At 44.8% G+C, this 12,329-nt stretch overlaps 1 protein-coding gene across 1 annotated transcript; it reads left to right on the top strand.

Moving 5' to 3' along the window:
* The first annotated feature begins 11,119 nt into the window (after positions 1-11,119).
* LOC108757965 (uncharacterized) lies at positions 11,120-11,887 on the top strand. Its single transcript, XM_018502669.1, has 2 exons — positions 11,120-11,541; positions 11,611-11,887. The coding sequence occupies exons 1-2, from the start codon at positions 11,120-11,122 to the stop codon at positions 11,885-11,887; spliced, it is 699 nt and encodes a 232-aa protein (XP_018358171.1).
* The last annotated feature ends 442 nt before the right edge of the window (positions 11,888-12,329 follow it).

Genomic DNA, 12,329 nt, shown 5'->3' with positions numbered 1-12,329 from the left:
CGCACCCAGCGTACTCTCCAGACTTGGCACCGTCGGATTACCATCTCTTCCGATCGATGCAACACGCACTTATGGACACTTCTCCAGTTACAACGAAGTCCAAAAATGGGTGGATGAATGGATCGCCTAGAAAGATACCGCGTTCTACCGTCGTGGGATTGCCCTGTTGCCGGAGAGATGGGAAAAACTAGTAGAAAATGGAGGAAATTACTTTAATTAAGGTATTCATTCATCTTCCCTTCGAAACAAATCGATTTTTGAGACGAAAAAACGATCGGAATTAAGTTTAACACCTGATACAAAGGACCGGTTTCATCAATCCGATTAAACCGAATCAACCATAAGTGCCAACCATAAGTGGTCAATTCCACTAAATAGCAAACGCGATTAGTCAGTTCCATGGTGAATTAAGTAATTGGCGTTGGTGAAACCGACCCAAATAATTTTTACGAAAAGCACGCACGCTTAGTGCTTTTTTACCTTTTTTTAAAAAGATAAGTTTGTATAAATAACAAGAGACAGTACTATTTGTGTTTTACTTTTTAATTTGATGGAATTTAACTTAATTAGTTAAGATTGTAGCATCTAGGTTTTAATTTTTCATTTGATGCATTAATTTTTTTCGAAGGTAATAATTTTTGAGAGAATTTAAGTTACCATTACTTGGGTTAGAATAAGAAGACCTTCAACAAGAATATCCTTGAAGAAAAATTAAAGTTACTATTTTAATTGGGTTGAATACTTAGCCTATAATAGTAATAAGGCTCAATAAATTTAAAAGAACAGAAAGAGAAAGAGCTACGAGTCTAAGAATAATCGTCAAAAATTAAAAATTGAAAACATTAATGAATAAACATATCATTTAGTTAAAATATATAAAACTTTAATTTGCTGGCCATAAACAACAAAACAAAAACAAACATTTCGATCCGTATTGTAATGATAACACAGAGTCGATAAGGTCAAAATGCCGCTTATGCGGTGAGCAACAAAAAATTTTGGACAGAATAACATACGCCGAGCCTCCTGAGATAAAGGACGCAGTACAGACTCTTGCATAACGCATAATGCATAGTGCATAAAGGAATCAACCAATTGAAATTCTTCTTTTCCATGGAAAGGAAAGATTTTGATTAGTTGATTCGCTTATGTACTATGCGTTATGCGTTATGCAAAAGTCTATGCTGCGGCCTGAATACTTAAATTCATATTTGAAAAGCCGGTCACCCTTTCCAAAAACGTCCCGCCCAACGAGAAAAATGAGAGGAGAATAAAGAGAATGGCGACTTTCGACTAGAGAATCTCAAGAGAGTGGCAAACTGTATCACGTGATCCGTTCCCTCTAATTGGGCGCGGTCATCAAAACTCCATAAGCATGGAAGTGGAAAAGATTAGAGAAAACTGATCATGTGACTCCCGTCCTGATTGGACGCTGTTATTCACGTGATGCAATTTGCTATTCTCTCATGGTGTGCTCAGTTGAACGGTGTCTCTCTCTAAATCTCCGCCGTCTCTCTCGCATTTCACAGTTGGCAGCCTTTGTCTCTTATATGACATTTATTATATTTAGGCAAGAAGACTAGAACCAGGAGAGTCAACTCGGCGAAAAAGCGGTGGTGGGGGTAAAGCGAAAAGTAGCGACGGATAACTTCCCCCACCCTTGCGCTTCATTAGTCATCTCTGTTGCTCTTATAGTTGGTTTCAATTCGTCTAGTTCTAGTCTGCCGACGTGATCGGGCGTGTTATTGCGTCATCATTTTTGGAAAGTATGACCGGCTTCAAACGCGCAATTGAGTTTATGTTACTCTTTCAGACTTTCGTATTCTGCATATTGTTTTTGTTGCTCACCGCGTAAGCGGCATTTTCGATTCTGGCCGTATCGAGTCACTCTGTGTCATGAGTCGGGGCCATTCTCACGCGAAGAAGAAGAAGAAGGTTTCAATTCGTGACTGCACATGTCAACATAACCAAATTCGCGTTAAGATTATAGCCAAGAAGACTAGAACTTCTTGGTTATAGCTCACAACCGATGCGCGCATGCGCAAACTTTTACACAATGCGCAGTGCCACTGCACATTGGGTCTGTTTTTTATTGCTGCACTCTGAACCAGTGCAATAAGTTAAAGTGAAACAAACGTATACTTGTTTCACTTCAACTTATTGCACTGTGTATACTAGTTCAGAAAGTGCGGCAATAAAAAACAGACCTATTGTGTGAATAGCCGCGGGCGTTTTTTGACTTACCCCTACCACCGGAGTTGACTCTCCTGGTTCTAGTCTTCTTGTATTTAGGCTACGTTCCAAAACATTCTCTCTGAGGAAAATTTTACTCGAAATATATACCAGGTATGTAAATATGAAACCGGAATTTACCAATAATAGATGGCCATAGCTGTCAATGTAGTTGCCGTCAGACCGCGTCATTGACGCCATTTCCTTGTTCTGATATCTGACAAAGATTTTCAACTCACAACAATACAAGTTTCATACAACAGTATAATTTGTAATAGCATAGAACATGTCGAATTTTGTGCCTGGAAACTACGATTTGCGGACAGCATTGATTTTCTGTTACCATTTGAAGAAAACTGCTGCAGAATCGCATCGAATGCTTGTTGAAGCTTACGGTGAGCATGCTCTTGGTAAATCACAGTGCTTTGAGTGGTTTAAAAAATTCAAAGGTGGCGATTTTGACGTGAGAAACGAAGAACGTGGAAAACCACCGAAAAAGTTTGAAGACAGCGAATTGCAAGCATTGTTGGATGGGGATGACGCTCAAACTCAACAACAACTCGCGGATCAATTGAATGTGATATGAGAAGCCGTCTCCATACGTTTGAAATCCATGGGAAGAATCCAGAAGATGGAAAAATGGGTTCCACATAAACTGAATGAAAGACAGTAGGAAAATCGAAAAACCACTTGCGAAATGCTGCTCGCCAGGTATTCACAAAAGAAAGTCATTTCTTCAACGAATTATGACTGGCGATGAAAAGTGGATATATTTAGAGAATCCTAAGCTAAAAGATCATGGGTAACTCCAGGCGAACCATCGACATCGACTGCAAGGCCAAATCGCTATGGACGGAAGACAATGCTCTGTGTTTGGTGGGATCAGAAAGGTGTGATCTATTATGAGCTGCTAAAACCTGGTGAAACCGTTAATACTGAACGCTACTGACAACAAATGATCAATTTGAATCAAGCTTTGCGTGAAAAACGATCGGAATATCAAAAAAGGCAACACAAAGTGATTTTGCTTCATGATAATGCATCATTACACACAGCAAAACTGGTCAAAGAAACGATTGAGACGTTTGGTTGGGAAATACTTTCGCATGCGGCTTACCAGACTTGGCTCTGTCCGATTACTACTTATTTGCATCGACGGGACACGCACTTGCTCAGCAGCGCTTCACTTCTTACGAAGATGTACGAAAATGGCTAATAACTGATTTGGCTCAAAAGAGCAACAATTTTTTTGGCGTGGCATCTACAAATTGTCAGACAGGTGGGAAAAATGTATAGCCAGCGATGGGCAATACTTCGAATAAGATATTTAATATTTTTTATCATTTTCATGCAATAAACGTGTATTTTCTATTAAAAAATTCCGGTTTCATATTTACATACCTGGTAATTTATTTTAACCTAAACAAATACATATTTTTAACACAAATTTAATCTCCAAAATCAGTCTAGTAAGATTAATAATCAACATAAAATGGTACTCCATATCTATTTTAACATAAAAAATACATGTTTTTAACATAAATATAAATTGTATTTGTGCAACCAATTCGGAATAGCACCGAATAACGCTGATTGGTTGCTTCTATGACGCATTCTCTATTCCGCAATCTTATTCTGTACCGTGTGACTTCACTCTGACGGCCGACCATCGAATTACCGACCGAAAACCGAGCATAAAGTAAAATTTTCATTTACTGTGAAAAATCCCTAAATTTTATCTTATTTTCACAAAAAATCCCTTTTTCCCTTTTTCAGTTTTTTTCTTGTACTTCTCCCTATGTTGCGGGAAATTCTGGTGATCCGTCAATTTCCAAAAAAAAAGGAGGGGATAATGTTGGCATTAACGAAAAATCTCGAGTACCACAATTTAATTTTCTACGAATTGGTAACATTGCTTCAGTAAACTTCTGTTTACACTGTTTTTCGGGAACCTATTTGACATACCACCTTGATGAAAAAGTTCATGGAGTTCATTCAGAAAATTCAAAATACAAGTTTATTCATCAAAAGTGATATTGTCCCCTTCAAAGTACTCCCCATCGACTGCAACGCACTTATGCCAGCGCTTGATTCAGCTCTCGAAACATTTCTGGAACTCCATTGTCGGTATAGCCATCAGAGCCGTCTTCGATTTTTCCATTACCTCCTTTCAGCTGTTAAACCGCGTTCCCCGTGGTTTTTTGACTCGATCGAACAGAAAAAAATCGTAGGGAGCTATATCGGGTGAATTCGATGGCTGTTGGATGCCATTTTTAATGCAAAATTTAATACAAATTCGTTGTGCATTTGGAAATTAAAGACTCGTATGGTTATTTGAATTTTACTAGAAATAATATTTTTGATATTTCTTCAAAGATTTATAACATATTGCCAATTTTCATATCTTGTGAATTTTTCAAATATTTGGATTATATTAACAGTTCTAGTTTTTATTTACAAACAATAAGAATTGACAAAAAATTTCATTGGCTAAAAGAGAAGGAACAAAAAATTCGTAAATCTCTCACTTATTAAACCGATTTCTTACATTTGTTCTTTCAACAATGACTCGAGAATTAGTGTTATTTTTAATGATATACCTGAAGAAGATTCTAGTCTTTGTGTGGAAAAAATATATATTACAGCGAATGATTTTGGAGATACAGTTCCTTTAAGCACTTTAAATGAAAAGTGGTTCCTTATTTTGAGTAGCATTCATATTCCTAATGAGATTAAATATTTATTACAATTAGGGCAAGGTTTTGGACTTCCCATTAACAGAAATAACTTTGAACATACGTTTATAGAGTTCATTAAGAGTATTGAAAGCAATATTCGTCCTAACGACATAATTAATTTCATAAGAAATAACACTGTTCCAATCCTTGAGAAATTTGGCAACGATTTTCCAAAAAGTGATTCTAACAGCAAATTATTATCTAACTGGATTATATCCACAAAGAAATTTATAAAGGAACACTCAGAAGTATTATTTTCAAAAGCAGATAAAGGAAATGTGACTGTTACTCTTAATAAGGTTGATTATATTAATAAGATGGAAATGATGCTTTCGGATAATAATACTTATGAGATAATTAGTAAAGATCCTACACGAAAAATTATAAATGATTTACGTAATATTCTGGTTAGATGGAAAAACAAAGGTTTTATAGATGACGTATAGACATGACGTATAGAAATTTACTTAGCACTGACGGTAATACTCCAAGAGCTCATGGGTTGACTAAAATTCACAAAACCATTTATTTTGTTAGAATCATAGTTCATCTGTCAATAGCCCGTTATATAACTTATCAGTATACTTACACAAAATTATTAATGATTCAATACTTATAACTCCAAGTTATATTAAAAATAGTGTTGATTTAATTGATATAAATTAAAAAACATCAAACTTGAATCTAATTCATCACTGATTTCATTGGACGTGGTTTCCTTGTTCACTAACATACCTATAGATTTGGCATCTGGTAAGTGTTTTTAGAAGGTGGGAATCCATATCTAAGGGGACGAAAAGTACTTTAGATGAATTTATGCAGGGTTGGCAGGAAAATCCAGTGGGTGGAAAAAACCAGGGTAAATTCCGGATTTTACCGGTCCACAGTTTATCCATTGGAGTAATAAACTGGTAAAAACTATAAAACTGCTGCTTTAAAATATAACAACATGAAGGTGATTCGGTATCGATGCATCTCTCTTTTTTTACTTTATTTATTCATTTCACTCTTCCTGTCTGATTCACTTTTACTTGAATTATCATCATCGTTCTTTTCAAACTTACTACACTTTTGAAGATGTTGTTTCAGTCGTGGAGCTTTTCCACTAACTATACATGTTCCACAAACAATACATTTCTGCTTAATAATGTTGTCAACTGCACAAGATTCAAAGCAAGCCCATACAGGGCCCTTATGGCTTCCTCTTAATGTATTTTTACTCAAAATAATCAAATCTATATATATTTATTTGATTATTTTTAATAGAAAAGACCAGGTTTTTTGCCGGTTTTTTCCGGAAAATACCGGTTTTTACCATTGGCATGGACTTTATCCAAAAAATGTGGACTTTTGCCAACCCTGAATTTATGATAGCCTTTAGATTAATATTGAACTCGACAGTTTTTATTTTTAATGGTATATTTTACAAACAAATTTTTGGAACGACTATGGGATCCCCATTATCACCTATAGTAGCAAACATGGTCATGCAGGATTTCGAGGAAATTGCAATTGGATTATTACCTCCCCCTCACGGGGCGCGGCCTTGCCGCGGCGAGGGGGCTCCCCCAGGGGATGCCCTGGGGATCTAACACGTCCCGTACGGAGTCCTCCGTTAAATAGTAGAACTCTATACACTGGGTCTGGCACTCCAAGGCAGTCCACTCTTCGGAATGGGCCTCTGGGGGGAGCCGTTCCATACGGAACGGTTCCCCATTGTGCCGGTAGGGGATGGCAACCTCGACTTCAAACGCCCGGTGGCACGGCACCGATAGGGGGAGGTTTACTCCCTGCCCGTGAGAGATGTGGGGTTTCGCCCCCACTGGGTCCGGGCTCCCGTGGGGCCCTCTTCTCCCTCTTCGGGGGGTGGGGTGGTTCCCTCGGGATCTCGGGCCCAAAAGTGACGAGCGGGTGACCCCGCACGGCGGATCGGCCCGTATGCTGGGTGCTCCTGGCTGCGGGCTGGCTCATGCCACAGACGGGAGAGTTCCCAAGAGCTACGGCTCATTGCACTGAGGACTCTCACCTGATGAGACGACGTGCGGACTCTGTCCGTAGGAGGGGGCGAGGGGCCGCCCAGAATTATTCCGGGGCAGGAATCTCGCCTCTTTTGGAGAGGGACGGCACGGCCGCTCAGACGTATTCCGAGGCGGGGCGTGTCGTCCCAGCTCCCGGGCCGCTCGGACGTATTCCGAGGTCGGGGCCGGCGGCGGGGTGAAGCGGCCCGATGTCGTCGCGACGGCGTCCCTTCCGAAGCGATGGCACTGGGCGGGGTTTTGTCGGCGTCGGGACCAGTCCCGTTGCTGACGTGCTGGTCGCCGCGGCGGCTAGGGTGCGGAGGAGGCGCCGCCTCCGTTACCCGACCTGTCCGTGGGGCCTCCCCATGGGTGGCGCCACCCGCAGCGGTACTCCCGAAGTCGGAGGCGGGAGACCCCTGAAAGTCGTGGGTAAGCGGGCGGTGCCACGACGAGTAAGGGGCTGGAGGCCAGCGTCCCCGATGTAACATACCGCCATATGCCAGCTCCCCGAGGAAACTTGGGGCCCCGTCCGGGTCATGTTTTCGGACGGGTGAGGGTACACCCTGGCTGGCGGAGCCGCTGCGGGGTTGGGGGTTAACGAAAATGAGTAGAGACATTAATAAATGGGAGAGGAGAAACAATGATGGAAGGAAGAACAACTTCTTCTGCAAAGGAGATGACACGGAGACAGCCTCCGAGGAGGAGGACTCCTATTTCGAAGCATCCTTCGTGGATGGAAGTTTAGACCATATCGCAGGCTTATACATGGTCCCGGTAGAGGACCGCGTGAGGGTGTTTACCTCGACGGATGAGAAGAACATCTTTCTAAAAATGACAGATCTGAAGTTCTACGCATTAAAGGAGGAAACGGGGGAGACTCCTCCACACCAGGTCCTTCGGGCCAAGTGGCCCAGTCATCACCTCTCTCTCAGAGGGGAAGACCAGTACCCAGGTCATCCAAAGAGGCGAACAAACTTCCCCCAACAAGGAAGGATGACGTGAAAAACCGGGATGAATCTACATCAAGTAGATCGGTGGCACCAATAGCTACTGCCGACTCGGAGGAGGACGCCCGCTCGATATCCTCGAGGGAATCTGGCGGTCTCGCAGGATCCGAGTGCAGCACTTTAGAGGAACGAAGATGCTGGTGAGGGGTGGCACGACGGAGGACGCAGACGAGACATGCGCTTCGTCGATCTCCTCCAGAAGCGGCCTGATCCCGGGGGTTGTCACCAAGTCCCGAAGAGGAGGAAAAAGGACCAAAGCATCCGCGCCGGTAGTACTGTCATCTGATGAGGACATTGCTAGTCAAAGGAGGGATTCCGAACCGCCGGAAAAGAAAGAGAACAGACATTCAGGGGGCAGTGCAAGCAACTTCCCGCCGAGGGATAAGTACATTTTTCAACGAGAGGCACTACAACTAGCCAACGAGCAGAAAAAAAGGCAACTGCAACTTAAGCGGGAGGACGCGATCTGAGAACTCTCTAGAAAGGATCTGCTCAAACGTGCCAAGATCAATCTTGACAAGATTGTGGATGAAATAGAGGATCAACCCAGTGAAGAGCTGGCCCAAAAAGCAGAGGGTTATATGTTGGAGGTGGTCAGGATAGCTAAGACCTCCTCCAACCTAAAAGGTACATTCCAAAAATCACTGCGTCTGTCCGCAGCGACCACTATGGGATGTCTTCAAGTCTTGCAGGCGAGGGCTGAGAAGACCGTCGATGAAGCAGGCTCAAAAAAAATTGTCATGTTCAAGAAGAAACTGCAGGAAATTAGGTCAAAGTTAAATGGGCAGCTTGAAGAACAAAAAAGCAAAACTAAGGCGGCAGAGGATCGAGCCAAGAGGCTCGAGAAAGAAGTCTCCGAACTAAAAAGGGGAAAAGATAATAAAGGCCCCTTACAAATCGAAAGAACACTCTTCTGTCGAAACGGGAAGACGCCGCGATTTGCGCACCTAACGCGACCGAGGAACAGATGTCAAGAAGGAGCTCCCCTCATCCAGGGAGAACAAACGTCCATAAAAAAGTATACACGGAAAGGTCTACGTCTGAGGAAGAACAGATGGACGTCAGCGAGGGAGAACAAGACAAAGTGATCCTCCCTCCTAAAAAGGATTGGCCTCCAGCCATACGTCCTCCCTATAAAGGGGAAAATCATGGTGATTGAGGACAGAATTCTACCCGAGAATCAGCGAATTCAAATTGACAGAACTCACCTCAGGGTAACACAGCAGGCGAAAAGGGACGAATCCCTCGGGAAAGGAAAAGTAAGTAAAAAAGGGAAAGACCTTCCCTCTGATAGGCTCCCTAAATCTGGTTCTCCGAGGGACCTCAAGGAGATGATAAGAGACCTAATAAGAGAAGAATTGGGGAGGGGCCCTATCACCCCTTCCCTCCCCCCAAAACCACGATTCAACAAAGGGAAGGATAAAAATATTCCTGAATCACGAAGGTCTGGGCGACCACCCGCTATCCCTAAGTGTACGGGAAGCGAGGAGCCATGCCAAGGGACAAAAGCCCCCACTGCCCAGGATGGAAATGTTGATCATTCCCGACCTCAGGAGACGTGGGCCACAGTGCTGGGCCGACGAGCTAAGCAAGTGGCTAAAACACAGATGAAACAATCAACTATTACCAAAAAAGGCAAGGTGACAAGTACTGATAACGCAAAAGGACCAAAGCTGACGAAGCCACCACGTACAGCAGCCATCCAAATTATGATGACAGGTGAGGCCAGTTATGCCGAGACGCTTCGACTTGCTAAAGAGTGAGTAAATATTGAAGAGCAAGGAATATCAGAAATGAGGCCGAGAAGAACCAGGACAGGAGCTCTCCTCCTGGAGATCCCAGGCCCGGATAACGGGGAGAAGGCCGATGCCCTAGCCTCAAAATTACAAGAGGCCCTTCAGGATAAGCAGCAGGAGGTAAAGATTTCGAGGCCGACAAAGACGGCTGAAGTCATAGTGCGCGATCTCGAGGATTCTGCCTCCCCAATGGACATCACCCGGACGATCTCCGCCTTGACAAAATGCAACCAGGCTGAGTTCGGAGTGGGTTTAATAACTCGTGCCCGCAATGGTCTGGGCATGGCCTGGGTTAGATGCCCGGTATCGGCGGCAAACCTTCTTGCAATACGGAAGAAAGTCCAAATTGGATGGACCATGGCCAGGATAACCCTCTTACCGGCACGTAAGCTCCAATGTTATAAATGTTTGGAGCTGGGACATGTAAGAGCAGAATATAGAAGCACAATCGATAGAAGCTCGATCTGCTATCGATGTGGCGAAATAGGCCACATGGCGCGCAGCTGTCAGAGGGTTGCCAAATGCGTCCTATGCGAGGCGGCGGAGGCCCCGGCGGGCCACCGCATGGGCGGAGAGGCCTGTAATCCTCAGAGGAGAAAAAACTCCAGGAATATCAAGGCTCGCGGCATATTGGCTGCTGCTTCTGGAAAACAGGGAGATGAGGAGACAGCGGTTACAGAGGACCTTTCTATTAATCGTGGGACCGCGGATCTTCCTCGGCCATCCTGCGCTAGCCGGGGGGATGGACCCGGCGATACCTCCTCTGGCGCAATCCACAACTGGAGACCACAAGCACAGTCCCCATGGACTGGCTCACGGTGGAGAACCCTACATCCTGCGACTGGCGACAAAGGGCAGAGGAGGAAGGCCTACCAAAACAAATAGATGGCTAACACTCTCCTCCAATGCAACTTGAATAGAGCGAGGAATGCACAAGATCTGCTCACATAGGCAATGTTAGACCATGATGTAGGTCTTGCAATAGTGGCGGAGCCACACAGAATTCCCTCCGGCCACCCACATTGGCTAGGCGACTTGTGCGACGACGTGGCACTCTACTGGGGAAGAAGCGACCACCCGCTCCCATTCTCTCCAGTTTTTGCTGGGAGGGGCTTCGTCACGGGTAAATGAGGAGAGATATACGTGACGGGTGTATACATCTCACCTAACATCTCTCTGGATGACTTCGAGGAGGTACTCGAGAGGCTGGATCGACACCTACAACGTTACCTTGACAGGCCCATAATCGTTGGTGGAGACTTTAACGCAAGGTCCTTTGGGGAGACAGACTGACAAACGCCAGAGGAAGGTCCCTTGAAAGCTGGGCCATGGGACTCGGTTTGTGTTGCGAGAACACTGGACAAATGAGCACCTGTGTGAGGTCGACGGGGGAATCCGTGGTGGACGTTACCTGGTCCTCTCCAGGGGCATCTCGGTCGCTATCCAACTGGCGGGTGCTACAAGAGGAGACAATGTCGGACCACCTGTACATAACAATGCGGGTGGGTCTGACAAAGTCACAGGCTCTGAGGAATATGATCAAGGAGCAGAGATGGGTCGCCAAGAAAATGAACAATGACCTGTTTGAGGCAGCCCTCCTGGCTCGCACATGGCCTACCGGCGGTCAACAGCCGCAGTCTCTGGGAGATTTGGAGGATGAAGCCTGTAAAATTCAGCAGATGATGGTCGAGGCCTGCGACGTCGCGATGCCCAGAGCGACACCGGAGAAGACAAACGGTATACTGGTGGAGTGATAACATCTCCTCGATCAGAGAGGATATTCTTAGAAAGCGTAGGAAAATAAAGAGGGCACACAAAGGGAAACGGACCAGGAGAAGCTGGACCAAAAGATCCGGGAGTATAGATCGGCGAAGAAGACCCTGAGAATCGCGATCCACAAGGCAAAGGAACAGTCTTGGAAAAACTTGACAGAGTCCCTCAACGAAGACCCATGGAGTACGGCGTATCGCGTGGTCCTCAATAAATTGAGACCCTCGACGGTACCATATTCGGAATCGATGGAGCCACCATTCTTGAAAGAGACTCTAAATACTCTGTTCCCGGCTTCGGTCAGATCATCACGGGAGTGGAAGTAGCCGGACAGTCTGCCGACGTCAGGCCCTGGACATTGGACCCCTGAAATGGAGGTCACACGTGAAGAAATCCTTGAGGCCATTAAACGGTTGAAGCAGCCCAAGCCTGGCTGGGAATCACGCTTGGGCCGGCGCCGGGTCCAAGCGGGATGCCCAGCCAGGCTTGGGCATCAGCAGCGGACATCTTACTCGGCCGTCTGAGAAATACTTTCACGATGTGCCTGAAAGACGGAGCCTTTCCAATTATATGGAAAAGGGCTAAATTAATCCTCTTAAGGAAGAACAACAAACTAGCCGACAGCCCAACTGGATACAGACCAATATGCCTGATTGATGATGAAGCTAAGATCTTTGAGAGAATCATTGCGGGAAGGATATCCAACTATCTCGATCTGCCGGCTGGAGGCTCACGCTTGAACACCCAATATGGCTTCCGCAAGGGTCG

This window comes from Trachymyrmex cornetzi, unplaced genomic scaffold, assembly GCF_001594075.2.
Source record: "Trachymyrmex cornetzi isolate Tcor2-1 unplaced genomic scaffold, Tcor1.1 scaffold1487, whole genome shotgun sequence".
NCBI classification, from domain to species: domain Eukaryota; kingdom Metazoa; phylum Arthropoda; class Insecta; order Hymenoptera; family Formicidae; genus Trachymyrmex; species Trachymyrmex cornetzi.
The sequence above is the reverse complement of the archived record's forward strand: the minus strand, read 5'-3'. Positions and strand labels throughout refer to the sequence as shown.

What these genes read in the sequence shown, in the direction of transcription:
- LOC108757965 (XM_018502669.1), top strand. Translation starts at nt 11,120, where the DNA reads ATGGGACTCGGTTTGTGTTGCGAGAACACTGGACAAATGAGCACCTGT. An exon ending in ACAAACGGTATACTGGTGGA is followed by an intron (nt 11,542 to 11,610) that starts GTGATAACATCT and finishes GGGCACACAAAG; the next exon opens with GGAAACGGACCAGGAGAAGC.